At 38.2% G+C, this 17,330-nt stretch overlaps 1 protein-coding gene across 3 annotated transcripts in view; it reads left to right on the forward strand.

The window, feature by feature from the left end:
• The window catches only part of TJAP1 (tight junction associated protein 1), a 62,554-nt gene that overhangs the window by 27,621 nt on the left and 17,603 nt on the right, over positions 1–17,330 (forward strand). The window contains exons 2-4 of one of the 3 annotated variants that reach the window (XM_083357432.1): positions 5,023–5,060; positions 7,127–7,215; positions 16,046–16,204. In XM_083357432.1, coding sequence (XP_083213558.1) covers positions 16,079–16,204 — 126 coding nt within the window. In that variant the 5' untranslated portion in view covers positions 5,023–5,060; positions 7,127–7,215; positions 16,046–16,078. Of the gene's footprint in view, positions 1–5,022; positions 5,061–7,126; positions 7,216–9,257; positions 9,348–16,045; positions 16,205–17,330 lie in introns of those variants that run through there. The other 2 variants (XM_083357433.1, XM_083357431.1) reach the window with 2 other exon arrangements.

Consider the following 17,330-nt stretch of genomic DNA (forward strand, 5'->3'; position numbering starts at 1 on the left):
AGGAGAGTGAGGTACACAGGATTAAACAGCATAAAAGATACATCAAAGTTTAATTTTTTAAGAAAGCTACAAGATAAAGTATATGTAAAAATAAAAGTCTAAAAAAATTGAGGTGTAGGGTTAAAAAAAGTTAGCATATGGCAAACTAAATCTGTCACAAAACAAAGCACTTTTAAATCATGAACTAAATGCTTATTAAGACTAGATTATGGGCAGGGATAGGTCAACATCCGATGAATTTTAAGTACTGCTGGACAGAACCTGGCAACATTATACCTTGTAGCCAAATTAATATCTGCAGGCTTCGAGGAGGAATAGAATTGTCCTGTGCCCTGGGCTTGCTTTACTGTATTTGTCTGTTTGTTTATATCTCACCTTTATTATATTTACAAATAACTCAAGGCAGCAAACATATCCCACACATCTTCCTCCTACTTTCCCCACAGCAGCAACCTTGTGACATAGGTTGGGCTGAGAGAGAATGACTGGATCAAAGTCACCTTCTTCTCTTCCATGGTTAAGATGGAACTTGATCTTGCGGTCTCCCACTTTCGAGGCTGGTGACTTAATCTTTAGACCAAATTGACTCCCGTGTTAGTCAAAGGGGTAATTTCTCCAGGGGTAGGGAATTTCCCTTATTGGCCCTTTAAGGACAGCTGAGGGGAGGGCATGACATCATGCCAGAATAAAGGCCCTCCAGTGGTTAGGTACTTTGAGGTTAGCTAAATTTGACATGGGGGAGACAGTGTGCCTGTTGGATTCGCTGGCAATAAATGTTGGGGACCTGGCTGGATCCATCTAGCATTCTGTGTATGCTGCATACTGTTTAATGAGTGTTTTGGCTTGATCGTATCCTATGATGAATAAGAGACCTGGGATAAGATTTCAGTTGCTGCTGCCTTGTAGACTGAAAATCATCCTTCATAGTTAATGGGGCAAGGCGAAGAGGGGGCGAAAGTTAGTTTTTTAAAACGACAGTTATTAGTAATATTCAAACTAATAATTGAATATGGTCACCCACATCCTAGCCTCCACATAGCCAATACTGGTAGTCCTCGAGTTACGAGTGTAATGGAGCCTGCCCATTCCACTCGTAACTCGAAAACTCATAGAGTGAATGTCGTACCTCGAACAAGATCACTCCCTTGCTCATTAAAACACATGTGGCTCGTTAAATGAACATGACGTATCTCAGGGTGGGGAAGGCCATGGAAGGCTTAATGATGGAACAGGCCCCCAAGGCCTCCCTGACCCACTAAGATACTGCATGCTTCCCCCTCCCTGCCGCCCCGGACTCACCTTGAAAAGATCCATCTCCTCTCTGCTGCAGTTCCCGCTGCTGCCCTGATCTGAGGCCAGTGAACGCTTCTGTGCGCCCCCCCCCACGGCCCAATCGGACCTGGAAACTGCCTCTGGAGCCCAGATCAGGCCACGGGGGGCATGGAAGCATCCTTCGGCCTGGGCTGCAGCAGCCTGGAAAAGGCCTCTGGAGCCCGGATTGGGCCGTGGGGGGTGCGGAAGCATTCCCTGGCCTCAGATCTGGGCTGCAGCGGCCTGGAAAAAGCCTCCGGAACTCCAATCTAGCCTCTGGAGGCACGTGGAAGCATTCCCCAGCTTCGTTTCCATTCTCTGTTGCAGAGAGCAGAGGCCTAAAGTACCATGAGATCACGCAAGATCAGTAGCGGGAGATCTTGCCCACTGATCTTGCATGATCTTGGGTTACTTTAAGCCTTTATTCTCTGCGAACACACCGAAAGCCTGGAGTAGCCAAGAAAGCAAAGGATCTCAATCATCGCAGGGTGAGTATTGAAAGCCTGATGCCTAGGGAGGGGAGGGAGGGAATAACCAGGGTGAATGTTGCAGAGCCATTGCAGTCGCTCATAAGGGCGAACGACTGTCATGGTGCTGCAATATTTGTAATCTTGGGACTTGTTTGTAAGCACTAGGTAAAGGTAAAGGTTCCCCCGCACATGCGTGCTAGTCGTTTCCAACTCTAGGGGCCGGTGCTCATCTCCGTTTCAAAGCCGAAGAGCCAGCGCTTGTCTGAGGACGTCTCCGTGGTCATGTGGCCAGCATGACTAGACGCCAAAGGCGCACGGAACGCTGTTACCTTCCCACCGGAGTGGTCCCTATTTTTCTACTTGCATTTTTTACGTGCTTTTGAACTGCTAGGTTGGCAGAAGCTGGGACGAGTAACAGGCGCTCACTCTGTTATGCGGCACTCGGGATTTGACCCACCAAACTGCCGACCTTCTGATCAACAAGCTCAGCATCCTAACCCACTGAGCCACCACGTCCCTTATTTGTAAGCACTAGGGGGCGCTTATTGTGTAACTTCAAACAAGCGTTAAGTGAACACTTGTAACTCGGGGTTACCTGTACTCTTAACCTTCACTATGTATACATTGTAGCATATGCCTCTATCTTGTGCGGCTGGATTGATGAAGAGTATAGACTTCATACTGTATTAAATATCTGAGATATTTGACTTTGTACTTAATGTTTCTGATAGTGATGAGCTATAAGCAGAGGAGGTATTGGATTAGTCTATATTGACTTGAGGTTGTCTTTATTTAGTAGGCAGTTGAAGTAAATGGAATTAAAAAAAATAAAAATTAATTTTTTTTAAAAAAAAGTAGAAGAAAAGAGCATATATCAGACTTGGTGAAAGCACAATTCCTAAGAATAAAAAAATATATACTGATGGCTTATTGGATTTCTCTTTCTTTGTGAATTATGTCAGTAACAAAACTTGTGAACAAAACCTGTGCTTGGGTGAAGGAAGAGAACTTCCTTCATATTCCTCAAAACAAAACTGCTCTTGGCTCAAAATGTTAAACTCCTCGGTCAGGGGTAGGCAACCTTGGCTCAGACCACGAGTCATAAAAGAGCCAAGGTTGCCTACCCCTATCCTAGGTATGTTTTTTGTTTCTTCAACTTTTTTTTCCTTGTTCCTTTTAAATTCTCCTTTCATCTCCTTTCTTTATGCCAACACAGAGGTTGTTAACTACAGTGCTTTCCCCAGTTCATGACTTGAGGAAGTGGTGGACGTCTACAGCTTGTATATTTCAAGGTGGTAGGGAGGACACGTGGGCTTGGCTGCTTGTTTTTGTTCTGTGCCTTTCGTGGAATGCAATGTGTTTGCCTTTCTTGGCCTGTGGTTTAAGCCTGCATTCCTGTGTATAGAGTCAGCATGGCGGCAGGCGGCGTGCTGTTCATGCCCTACAGCTACATGGTTTCAGCTCCACATCAAAGGTGTGTTTAGTGTGCAGCTTGTGCCATTCCTGGCCACACCTGGTGGCCTGCAGGCACGCAAGTAGGAGGGTTCAGAGATGCAATTGCAGACTACAATGTTTAAGCTCAGGATTCTCCATACTTGTGAAATCAGAGGAGTTGAATTTACGCTAAACAACCAAAACAAGTCAAATTCAACAGGAAGAAACAGTCTCTCTAAAGGCCAGGCCAATGAGCAATATCACCTAACCACCTCTAGTGAAAAAGAAATAGTGTTTTCTCTCCCTAAATAGGCTAAGATCATTTGAGGAGACTTTTCTTCCGTGCACTGGCATACTATTCGTCAAGTGCCTGCAGAGGGATTATTTGCTACATTTCTCAAAGGGTACCCTGTGCAAAATGATGTTGAAATAGGATGCATTCTGACAGTAAGAATATTTTGCATATCCAGAGAATGACTTCATTCCTTGGTTCAGATGTTTGGGTCTTGTCAGGCTACATAATATAGAACAAGATCATGACAGCCCATGGAGCTGTTTGAGGAATGTGAGAGGGAGTTGTCTTTTCCTGAAATATTATTCTCAGCTCAGTTTCCTCCATTATATTTTTTTTTGTTTTAATAGATTGATATACCAAACATGATTTACTGTATTTAAAATTAAATACAACATCTAAAATCAAAACATACATTTTAACATTTTGGAAGTGCTTGCTTTCTCTGAAATAGGTGAAAAGGCAACCAATTTCTTCTCCTTGAAAAGGTCCTTCTTGTATTTGGTATATAGACCACAGAATTGTGATCAAGATTAATAACTGCATCAAGATTTACAGAGACTGTAACCTAATCTTTTCTACTGAGATCCACCAGTGTTCATTGCACCACAGGTGAATTTAAAGTGATGGAAGTTAGGATCATTGTGCAATATAAATAGCTTGTGTGGGATTATAATGTAATTTGATATAAGAAATACCCGAAAGAATGGATCCAGGGTTTTTACTGGAGTTGTAAGACTTTGGCATATCCTTGTAGACTGTCTGTGTTTTAATGCATAATTGTGTTCTCTGTTCTCCTTGACATTCTCTGTCTTGCTTGGGATGATAATAAATTATGCAGAAACTCATGAAACCATCTTTTTAGATAGATTTATTAATAATGAGCAGCTAGGGGCTTGATCTATTTAAAACTGCCTTCAGATGTATGAAGCCATGTGACAGTAGCATTGCTTTTTTTTTTGCTAGTGCTAAAGCACCCTCTCCTGGGGAAAAAATTAATATGACACATCTATTTCATTGCCAGCACAAATTGGTTAACATGGGATCAAACTACATATTATGGGCAGTTTTATCTGCTTCTGTTTCTTTTTAAAAACTGCAAAATAGCCACTGAAGCTGCTATCAGGCCATGTAGCACCCTCCAGCTCATCATAGAAAAACAACCGTCTCTTTTTTTCTGTTTACTATTTTCTGTTTTTTATTGTGTCTCAAATACCACTTTTCATTTTAAAGAATAGTTGCTGCTTGTGATTTAAGTGGATTTTCATATGTTTGGCACAGCTGGTCCTCATTAGCTAAAAAAAATAGTTATCATAATTAAAGTTCAGTGATTGTCCAGTGCTATATTGTAGTCAAGTTCTATAGCTAGTTGTAAGTATGGCACTAGAGTGTAAGTGCCATTATTGCATCTTGGCTTATAAAATATGTCCAGTATTCACAGGGCTGATTTGAACTGCTTTATGTCAACTTTGTGCCGACTTTTATAAATAATCTACATCTTTTTTCTTCTTTTAGGCTGTGAGGTCTCTGTGTGGAGACTGCTAATAAAATCAGTAAGTACAGGCCAATTTACTTACTTAACAATTTCAGTGAATCTTAAATTTATCTGGTTGTGCTTTTTGTATATTATGCAGCATTATTATTGTCGAAATTGTCTCTGAAGAAAATTTTTCAGGAGAAGAGAACCATTTACCTAGTTTGCATATAACTGTAAAGAGGGTTTGTTTTGCCAAATTGTGTGAAAACACACACATGTTTAAAGTTTTGGGGTAGATTTGGGGGTTTAGCCATTCTGGAGATTTATTACTGATAGAGCAGTGTTTCTCAATCTTGGCAACTTTACGATATGTGTATATCAACTCCTAGAATTCCCCAGCCAGCATGCAGTCAAATGAAAGAAAATGGAATTATGGATTGCCTGGTTTTTCACTTTGTAAACTCGGAATTGAACTTTTGAGGGTTCCTTGCTCTGTCCTAGTGTTTTTTTTAACCTTAGCAACTTTAAGATATGTGGACTTCAACTGATACTTGGCAACTTACTTTATAGGAATATCTTATGATTTGAAAAAACTGTATATGTTGAACTTTTGCTTCTCAAGCTGGCCGTAATTAAATTGGGTAACATCTTTTATAAACTTCTGCTATAAAGACTGCCTCTGTTTGTAGCCGGTTAGCCAGCTGTTTAACTTCCTGTTGTTGCATGTTTTTGCCCCATTAGTTCTGCAGCAACAGGATGAACCGATTTTGGAGGCACATATGTTGTTTTTGGAAACAGTGCATGTGCTTGTGCATGTGTTCATAGCATTTATAAAGGGTTTCGGGATGGAGAGTGCTTAACAAATCTTAAAACAATAATTCTTAGGGAAATAAAATGCTTCTCAGAAATGGGAGGAACCAAGTATGGGGAAACAAAAGAGCTGCCCGGAGTCTCTTTCCATGGCAAATGGGCAGCGTATAAATTTAACAAATAAATAAACATAGGCATTTCAAAAATATTTTTTTTAAAAAAAACTTCATTTGCAAGCAGCTTTGTATAGTTTCTTTTAAATGATAAATTTAGTAACTATTCAGTAAGATTTAGGAAATTGCTGTTTGTTTATTCTCTTTTTAATAGTCTCATCTCTTTAGCTAGGCTCCCCTAGGTAACTAATTATTTAGATGTTGTGTACTGATTATTAAATATTCTGAAATGTTGTCATAATTCCCAGAAAGTAATATAATGTGGGTTAAATCTAGAAGAGAGGAAAATCTATACAGTAGAACTCAGCACTATATTAATTTATCTATTTGCAGCTAAAAGCAATTAAAGTAGTTCTTAAAATTTGGTTTTTAATCTGAAGTTTAAACTATACATTGAAGTTTACATATTTTGAAAAGGCAGCCCTCTTTACAGTATTAACTGTCTTCTGTAATTTTTAGCCTGAACTAGTTCAACTATTTGTGAAGATCAGTTACGATTTTAAGCTTTATAAACTTGTTTCTGAAATCCATTCATGTGGAAAGAATTGGTAGCCCCATCCTGAAAGTCCATGCTCATTTTATTGCAAATCAAGTTGAACTGCCATGACTGTTGCCAGAATCACGAAGTAGTAAACTGATGAAAACATTTGCATAAATGTTATTTATTTATTATTATAGATGTCCCACTCTAAAAGATTCTAGGCAGCTTACAACATCCTATATATAGCTAAAATAATTAAAACATAACCCCAAATGTATAATGTCTTGGATACAAGCAGCCATTAACGGTTAAAAAAAAAAGCTCCACTAACATACCAAACCCAAGCCTGGAAACAATGATATCTGGATGTTGTTGTCCCAAGGCTAAAATTTATTCAAGGGAAACAGCCTATAAAAGGAAGCTATGATTTTTGCCTGTAGTATGGTCATCAAGTTTTAGGTTCACCTGGAATTTTTTTAAAATAATAAAAAAATTGGATGATAATTTCAGATTTCCAATACCCTGTTGAATTGTAGCTTGCGGGTTCTGTTTACCTCTCCTTAGAAAATATGAATTAAGAGTAGTTCTAATTTCTGCATGTTATTATAATTCTTTGTGTGTCGGGCTGATTAGTAACTGATTAGTAACTCATGCAGAATTTCATTTCTCAAATTTCAGGAGCCTTCAGCCAGATGCTGTTGGATGCAGTTAGGAGACTACTTTCGAAGTCATGTGGACAAACATGTTTGGACAGGACATTACTTTAGGTCTGTAAATATCTTTCTTTTATGAGAGGCCTATTCAGGGATCTTATAACGTTTTGTACAGATCTTACAATTGTGTCCCAAAAGCTTTATTTTGGATGGGGTTGGTGAAGGTAGGACTAAAGCAAAAAATTGTTTAGTATAACAATTTAAAGGGATTAATAGAAAACATTTTAAAAAGTAATGCTAATTCCTCCTTAAGTAACACCAGCTGCCTGCAATTAGTGCAGGTTCGCATCCCACCAGGCTCAAGGTTGACTCAGCCTTCCATCCTTCCGAGGCAGGTAAAATGAAGACCCAGATTGTTGGGGGCAATAAGCTGACTTTGTAATAATGCCGCTTGGGGTGTGTGTGTGAAAGCCCTAATAAGCAGGCATATACATAGAATGAAGGCTACTGCTAAGCTTGTAAGCCGCCCTGAGTCTTCGGAGAAGGGCGGGATATAAATGGAATTAAAATAAAAAAATAAAATAATAGATATTTGAGGTTGCTAGCGAATAGAGTCTTTGGAGGTTTTTATAAATTTAAATTTAAATAATAAATAAATAAATAAATAAATATTGTTGCTATTATTGTTTTAAATTCAGTAACTTCAGAATCCTTTGCCAAGTGAGAAAAAATTGGAATTACTTAGCAAGCATTTTTTCTCATTCTTAGAATTTGTATATATTATATATTTTTCTGTATGTACGTATAACTTCCAGCCTTTGCTGCTATAACATAATGTAATCCAGAAAGAAGGAAAAGGGTTATGCAGGACTGTGGAATTTTGTTTTGTTGATCGTTGGAAATAATAACATCCTTGGGCTTTTTAGGAATTCAAACTTCAACCCTTATCTTCCATAAGATTACCCTAGGCAAGGTATTGACAAGCACATTACCACTGATTTCACAGTGCAGAGAAATTCAGCAAATAAATAAATGAGGCAATAGCAACAGTGTTACAGGGAAGCACCAGCAGTAGAGAAGAGACTAACACAATTCAATGTTTTAAAGCATTTGGGAAAATAGCAAGTCATCTGCCAGGCACTGAAATGACAGATGAAACCAGAGAAGCACCAGCAGAAAGCTCTTTCTGTGATTATTCCCTCAACCCAGAAGGGGAAAGCATGCCCACAGGGCCCCCAATTAAAATATTTTAAAATGATTAATTTTATATATATGTGTGTGTGTGTGTACTTAAGGTAACAGCCAAAAAAAGAGATAAGTTATTCTACATCAACACTTCCGTGTTTCTTATGAGAACTGATGCACAGATTCTCCTTTTCTGTTCATCAAAGGTCTGCCTAAAGATACAGTATGCATTAGAAGGGGTTTTTTTTTAATTCCCCCAAAATGTTGCTTTGAGGTTGTTGAATTATATATTGACAAAAGTAGTAACTTTCTTTCCTTTAATGCTAGGCACCATATTCTCTCAGTGCAATTCCTTAGTGGAACAATTCCCCTCATATTTCCAACAGGTAGCAGTTTTTATATGCGCTGCTCTTAGCATAAAACACACTAAGTTTATACACATTATGGAACTGTTAAAACATCAAGGGGTGGCGATAATGCTGCAATTCCCTGAACATCCTGGCCTATAATGCCTAAGGTTATATTCTGTACTTGATCCCCAGATTGCTATATTTCAGGACCCTTACGCCACATATATAAATATAAATCCCCTCTTCAGTGCAGGAGAGACATGATAGAATGTATAGTGTCATAGTAGAGGCAATATCATTGATTAATATTTTGGATTGCATATTCTTCCTGTTTTTTAATTTGGATTTATAAGGGGTGTGTGTAGAAGTATGTATTTTCCCAAGGTGAATTTAAATGTGTCTGCCCTAATTTATTTCCCATATGCTTTTACATTAAATACTATTCTGTACTGTATTTCCACTTGTATATTATATATACCAGGCCTTTAGCTCCTTTTGAAAGAAAGACACAACAAATGTCAAAGATACTTGGTATTTTATGCAAAGTTTTGTTCTGAATGATGATTTTTAAGGAAAATCCATTCATATTTCTATTGAATCAATGTATTTGTTTGTAATAGATCATTCGGTTTTACCCCACTGACAAATTTGTGATACCCATTTGAGTCATCAGAAAAGAAAGCTCTACAGATGCAATCATGTATAAGTAAGGTGAACAAATATTTTGCCCATGGGCACAAAGCCTGTAGAAAAGCCTTATAAAATGGACTGTGATTTATGACCTATTTATTTGATGGAAACAAATTGTCTTTTAAGAAGCTATTCTCAAAGAAAATTAGAGATTTTGAATTCCTTAGTTTTAATAGCTTATTGTCATTTTTAGTTTTTTTTAAAAAAAATCTAGTTTTTTTATTATTGTGGCTACATTTTTATTACTTTTTTCATTTTATTCAGGGTGTTTGACAGCATTTGAAATAAGACAACAGGTGGTGATTTAGAGGACTGTCTAATCAAGAAGTAGTGACTTATTTTTTTCTAGTTTCTTAACATTTTAATTCTTTGAATTAAATGATAATATGTTTTTGCATTTCAGATTTATTTTTTAATCAATGCATCCAAAAAATTAAAAAAGTCTTAAGTTGTGTAATGGGGCAAAATTTTTAACTTTTTCCTGTTTCTCCAGCCAAGTATTTAATTTAAAATATCCTGAGTTTTTTGTTTTTTTATATAAACCTAATTACTCATGGAAGTATCCAACATCCAACAGCTGCTCAGAATTACTTGACAGCGAGATGGGTAGCATAAATTTTATAAATAAATTTTAAAAAATTTAGAGGGATTAAAAGTCTTAAATATGAAAAGCAATTTACATGTATGGTTCATCTGTTTTTGCATTGATTATTTGTTTACCTTATTTCTTTTTATTTTCACTGCTGCTTTTATTAAACTAGCTAGTGATCCAATTGGAAGGAAAAGAATCCTGTTTTTCTATTCCCCTAAACAGACTAAATTTTTTGACGTACTGTTATTTCCCTAAACAATGACTTTTGATCTGCTTATATTTGAATTAAGAACACTCATAAAGGATTTTCAGAATGTAGCTTTTTATAGCAATAACATAAGCTTAAATAATCAAAAGCTTTGAAAGAATAGAGTATTAACAAGAGTACAAACATTTTCTTTTTACTACAAAAGAAAATTGTATTTAATGTTATTTTTGCAAAAATTGTATGATGAATCCTGACATGACCTTTATATAATTTATGACTATTCTCTTTGCTTTATAAAGTCATTTCCATTGTAGTTCAACAAGACTATTTTTTCTAGTTTAAACAAGACTGTTGACATAGATAGGCATTATACCAGGGATGGCTTTTTGGTACATCTCTGCTGAGCTGTAAAATTAATTGGCAGCATTTTGATTGGCAGATATCAAGGAGTGGCTTCAATTATTGTACAAACAATAAACAAACCTTATTTAAAAAGAGAGTAAAGGTAGCTTCTCAGTGAAATAAATTTCCTGCCAATCACATACTTTAGAATATAGGCTAGCCCTCGGGTAGGCAACTTTGGCTCTTTTATGACTCGTGGACTTCAACTCCCAGAATTCCTGAGCCAGCTGGCTCAGGAATTCTGGGAGTTGAAGTCCACGAGTCATAAAAGAACCAAGGTTGCCTACCCCTGGGCTAGCACTTCATTGATCCCAGAGATTTAAATTAGCAGAATAGGAAAATGGTGCCATGTGTTGTTATTTTGCTTAGTTTAAATACTAAGAATGAAAGTATGGCACCTTGCACGATATGATGACAGAATAACCAAGATCATGATTTTTTTCTTCTAGAACCAATTTAAGGTGCTGGTTATCACCTATAAAGCCCTACATGGCCTGGGTCCGGGGTATTTGAGGGAACACCTGCTGCCGGCATCAATTGCCCTTCGCCCAGTGCGCTCCCACAGGGAGGGTCTGCTCAGGGTCCCACCGGTAAGAGATTGCCGGCGGGTGACACCCAGGGATAGGGCCTTCTCAGTGGGGGCGCCTGCCCTCTGGAACCAGCTGCCAGTGGAGCTGAGGACTGCCCCCGACCTCCGATCATTCCGCCGGGGCCTGAAGACCTGGCTCTTTGAGCTCTCGGGCCCAGGCTGAGGAGAAATTTATTTTAATTGGGGTTTTTAATTGTACAGGGTTGGTTTAATCTTTTTTAAATTGGTTTTTTAACTTTTGTATGGTTGATTTTTAATTCCCTGTAAACCGCCCTGAGTCCTCAGGGAAAGGGCGGTATATAAATGCAATAAATAATAATAATAATAATAATAATAATAATAATAATAATAAGTTCTTTAAGTAGGATTAAAATCATTGCATTAAAGTTAAAGTTAAAAGAGAAACCAAATACCATGCCAAATGCATTGATTGACCAATCTTTGTTATTTGTACAATAAAATCCATACAACTAGCCCTACTATCAACCTGTTTTGTATATATTAAAGAAACTTCAGTGGAAACTAACTTGTTTCCCTATGATAGATAGGCTGGGAAATCCACCAGCTATTAGAAGATACTCCACTGCACAGTGTAGGTAGATATAATGGTGATAAATAATATAATGGTAATGGTAATCATCTCTTGTAGCAAAGGTTTGATAATAAACTTTAACACATTGGCTTTTGCTTGGCCTTTTCTACCACTTGCATTTGCTTTGTTTCCAGACATTTCCGTAATAGATCAAGGAGTTAATAATAATCATCATAAAATGGCTTTTGACAATGTGCTCTAAGATGTGTTAATAAACAGTTAGGAATTATTTATAGTCTATTAATCTCGAGGGCTACTCACACCATGAAGTATAGAAAATCCTGGCAGATATAAACTGAGATTTAGATAAGGAATTAACCAGGATAGCTCTTATACCTGCTTTCCTCCTCATACCTAAGATAGATATCTTGTTTCATTAAAAAAAGATAATTGAGAAAGTTTTTCTTTGCTTGTATGGAATTGCAAAATATAGCAAGTCCTTTTTTGAGCTGCTTTTTCCCCAGCTGTGCTATTGTGAGATTGTTTATTCTGTACTCATTGAGACCCAAGGAAAACACTGTAGTAAGGAAAGGGGCCAAGAAACGTGTTGGGGCAAGGCCAATAGCAGGGCATCTATAAGACTTGTTTCAGCAGCTTTCTAGGGTAGTTCAAGCCTTGCTGACTTCCTGTTCCATTAATTTTGGAGCTAGTTAGTCTTTTCAGTGTCATTTGCAAATGAACTATATTTAAGTTTGGAGCAAATGTTATTGATAAATAATGTTTTTTATAATACAAAGTATGGCAGTTCTTAGCTGTTATTTGTGCAGATTGCTTTCTAGGCTTTTGGATACACAGCAAGGAAGATGGCAAGATTGTACTTCAGAACCTCAATGTTCTTTTTTTTAAAATAAGAAATGGCATCACAGGTGGTCTTTGATGGGAGACCAGCCTTTAAAACTTGATCCATATTTTATGCAATAAAATGCTTGAACACTAGCACACTGTATAATACCCCCCCAAATCCCCCCCCCAAATTTTGAAAATGAAATCTTTACTTAGGCATCTCAGAATATAATTTTCCTTTCTCTTTTTGTTGATGTAAAGGCTTATTTTCCACTCCGGTCATATTTATGACTGGATATAGTTTGGTCTCAATCACAACTTAATTTTGTAAGATATTTCCTTATCTTCCAGTTGTAGCAAACATTAAACTTTGCAAAATGAAGGAACCCTTAGAGTCTTATTTGGATCATAGAATATTTCCAGTCATGAGTAAAGTACTTTAGATCAGAGGGTGTTCTGTTACTTCAGTGTTGGGAGTGCTTTAAAATGACAGAAGTGCAGGTTCTTCAAGCTGAAACATTTGATGTAGAGGAGGTATTCAGGATAAGCTGGTTGTCTCCCCCCCCCCAACTCTTAGATCCTTGGATTGAGTGCCTTTTTCAGACTTCAAATCAGAACCCAGATTGGTAGGTATTTCAGTATATCCATTACCTAGCTGTGAGCATTGCCTATATGTCTCATATAGCCTGAGGATTACACCTCTCTACATAAGATTCCATTTCAGTTATTTCTTCAAGGAGGCTTCATGTTGTTCCTAATATGAGGGAGATGAACCAAAGAAGCTACATTATACTAGATCACAGAATTTGTTCAGCTAACTCGGAGCCCTCTTGTCTCCAGTATTGTCTATATTAAATTTCAGCTATTCCAGTACTATATTTCCTATCATGGCAGCTGATCCTTTTAACTGGTGAGTGCATCATAGACTAAAAGTATTAGTCTTATTACTAAACCAGGATCCTTCCTACTATGCGAAATATTGACATAGAGAAAGGCTTTCTCAAGACAGACTTCAGATATCAAGAGTCATCGCTTTTGTGACTCTCATAATGGAAGTCCTTGCTAGGTTTTAGAAAAATGATAGGTATAAGACATGTTTTTTTCAATTATACTTTAAAGAGTGAATTTATAACTATTTTAATTATATGAAATTTAAATTGAAACAGGGACAGAAACAATAATATGGCTTCATTCACATTTCTATTTAATTTGGAAGAGTTGGGATGCTACACTGTGAATTTTTTTTTTTTGGAGATTTTGTGTTCCTTCCTATATCCTTTTTTACCTCTTGGTCTGCTTTAACCAAACATTGCAACATGCCAGTTCTTGAGGATTGCAAAGCCCTCATGAGTACTAGATCTTATTGCATTGTTGGCTCAAGGACATAAATTCCTTGTACAGGAGGAAATAGACAAGAAACTGCTTGTTTGCAAAGGAGATAAGCTCCTTTCTGCAAAGTGTTGTCTGATTTACTATATTTCTTTTTTTTCAGCCTCTTCTGACCTAACTGATCTTTGCTATGAGCATTCCTTGTCACTTTCTTACAATGCTTTGCGTTTATTTTGCAAGATAGGTATGTCAATCTTATTAATCATATTTATGCTATTAATTTCTATCTTAGTATGAACTGAAATAAGTGAGTTCTGCTTGCAGTTGTTATCAGTAAACAATTCTGTATTGCTTCTGGATGATAGTATACAGAATAACATCCTATGTACCCTTTAAGTGTAATATAGATAGATATATTGTAGATAGAGATAGAGATGATAGAGATAGCCAACACTTCAGAACATAGGCTTAAGTTACAGGAGGATCTGGACAGACTTGAACACTGGGCGCTATCTAACAAAATGAAATTTGCTGGTGAAAAAAGTAAGGTTCTACACTTAGGCAAGAAAAACCAAATGTACAGGTATAGTATAGGGAGTACCTTGCTCAATAGTAGTAACTATGAGAGGGATCTTGGAGTCCTAGTGGACAATCACTTAAATATGAGCCAGCAGTGTGCTGCAGCTGCCAAAAAAGCGAACACAAGTGTTAGGCTGTATTAACAGAAGGATAGAATTAAGATCACATGAAGTATTAATACCACTTTACAATGCCTTGGTAAGGCCACAGTTGGAATACTGCATCCAGTTTGGGCCACCACGATATAAAAAAGATGTTGAGACTCTAGAAAGAGTGCAGAGAAGAGCAACAAAGATGATTAGGGGACTGGAGGCTAAAACATATAAGGAACGGTTGCTGGAATTGGATATGTCTAGTTTAATGAAGAGAAGGACGAGGGGGGACATGATAGCAGTGTTCCAATATCTCAGGGGCTGCCACAAAGAAGAGGGAGTCAAGTTATTATTCAGAGCACCCGAAGGCAGGACAAGAAGCAATGGATAGAATCTAGCCAAAGAGAGAAGCAACCTAGAACTAAGGAGAAACTTCCTGACAGAACAATTAACCAGTGGAACAACCTGCCTCCAGAGGTGGTGAATGCTCCAACACTGGAAGTTTTTAAGAAGAGACTGGCCAGCCATTTGTCTGAAATGGTATAGGGTTTCCTGCCTGAGCAGGGGGTTGGACTAGAAGACCTCCAAGATCCCTTCCAATTGTTGTTGTTGTTATTATTGCTGCTACTACACCCTTGAATACTCTGGGAAGATTATCATGGCCATACTGGCTTGAAGCCAGCCTGCCTGGTTTCCAAAGGGGTTTTGGGGAAGGAATGGGGGGCCTGATTTATTATTTGTAGATGAACTGTACTTCTGTATAAGTGAAGCCTATCCTGATGTATGCTTTCTGCAATTTACATGTTTGCTATACGATAGTACTTATTTTTAGTCCATTGTATGGATGCAGAGCTAATTTTATTATACTTCTTGGTCATTACTCTGATATCTATTGTATTAATAACCAAATTCTGATTTAGAACTGCCTGCCTTTTCCATTTAGGATCTGTTTTTGGCTTTGTCCTTGGCTTTTGAGGAAGAATTAACAGTGGATGTTTCTTTGGGCTCTATGTGTCCTTCTCTCATTCAAAAATAATTTGCCTTTAATTGATTCAAGCACACAATTATTCCAGCTTGTTTTATACTTAATATCTGCAGCTTATTCTCTGTTGTCATTGTTGGCTCTGACAGCATTAGATCAATAAGCTCCTGTCTAGTTTGTCACTGTTGCCTGTAACGTTTTTGGCCTTTCCTAAAGAGTCCAATCAATATTTTGCTCCAAGGTTTGTTCTTGAATGGTATATATAATCTGGACACATGCCGTGTGTGTGTGTGTGTGTGTGTGTGTGTGTGTGTGTGTATACATCACACGCAGAGAGAGGATGAACCTGCTTTTGCTCTCACTAGCTGGACTGACACCACTGTGTTTTTTCTTCTGCTCTTTCTTTATAATGCAGTTACTATTCCCATACTCTGGTCTGCTTCTTTCCTCTGTTCTTGGATTATATGGCTATTGTGAGTCAGCAGATTTTTGAATATCTCATGAAAACCTGCAATCCACCTGGCTTTCGGGGGCATCTATGACTTTTTTTTATCATTTCTGCTGTTGGCAGGTGACCTGTGGTGAAAATCAAGCAAGAAGGACAATGACAAGCACAGTACCTTCCAAGAAGCCTTACCGTAAGGCTCCACCACAACATCGTGAGATTCATCATGAGCTGCCCATACTGTGTGATGAATATGATGGTGTCATTTTGGCAAAGCAGAATCAGGTAACTGAAATCAAGGCTGTTAAGGATCTGGTGTATCTGCAGAAGGGGTTCAGCTGTATCAGGACAGATAACCTTAAACAGCAGGTGGATGGGTATGGTGAGGTTTGCAATGTTAACTTTCCTTCCTCGTCTTTGGAGTCAAGTAGTGACAAGAAAGTAGCAGGATGCCAAGCAGAACTAAACATGAAGATTTGGAATTTATCTTCTGCCGTACTTCCCAGCTGGAAAGTAGAGAAACAGAGGATGAAGTACTCTCAGTATCCTAGCCAAAGGTGGCTCAGTAAGTTCATGAGCCAGAGTGTGGAGATGTTAATGGCTTCTGGGGATGAAGGCCAACAGCCAATCTGCTCCTTGAAAAGTAGATGTTTACAACGTTCTCTTATGTTCAAAGAACCTGCTGAGGTATTGGCACCAAGGAAATTCCATATTCCAACCACTCACCTACCTCTCAAAGGCATCTTGAAGCAGACAAAGATGCTGAATGTGCAGCCTCAAAACTTGGGAATATTCAACTCAGTAGAAACCCTGACCCAAAGCCACCAATCACAACAGTATAATGACCCTCAACCTTGCCTCAAGAGGCATGATAGGCATGCATCAGAATGCCACAATATTAGCTCTTCAGAGTCTGGCCGACAAAAAGACAAAAAAAGACAGGAGAAGCTCCAGTTCTCAAAGTTCCTGGATGAGATCACCCACAGAGTATTGAGTCCTGTCTATTTGCATTCTTGGGGTGAAGATAGTGGAGAAGAAAGAATCCAGAAGTCTCTCACAGTTTCTAAATGTTCCACACAAAAAGGGCAGAAGGAAAGCCTGCTTGAGAGCACTAAGCAGATCACTAAGAAAAGCCCTTGTCTACTTAAGAGAAGAGACGAATGGAGGCGAGAGGGCCTTGAAATCGTATTCTGCCCTAGGAAGCCTCCAGAGGAGATGGACAGGACACCTAGACAAAGGAGAAAGCTTGCTCTAGTGAGGAAGGACAGCAGAGAGAAGCTTCGGTCTGTGGAGAAACAGGTGGTGGATTTGTGTCAATATCAGTTGCAGTGCCTGGTGGAATTGAGTTTGTCAACAGTAACTTTTAAGCAACAGCATCTCCCCTCATGGAAAATATCTTAGCAGGTGGGAG

This window comes from Vipera ursinii (assembly GCF_947247035.1).
Source record: "Vipera ursinii genome assembly, chromosome: 1".
NCBI classification, from domain to species: domain Eukaryota; kingdom Metazoa; phylum Chordata; class Lepidosauria; order Squamata; family Viperidae; genus Vipera; species Vipera ursinii.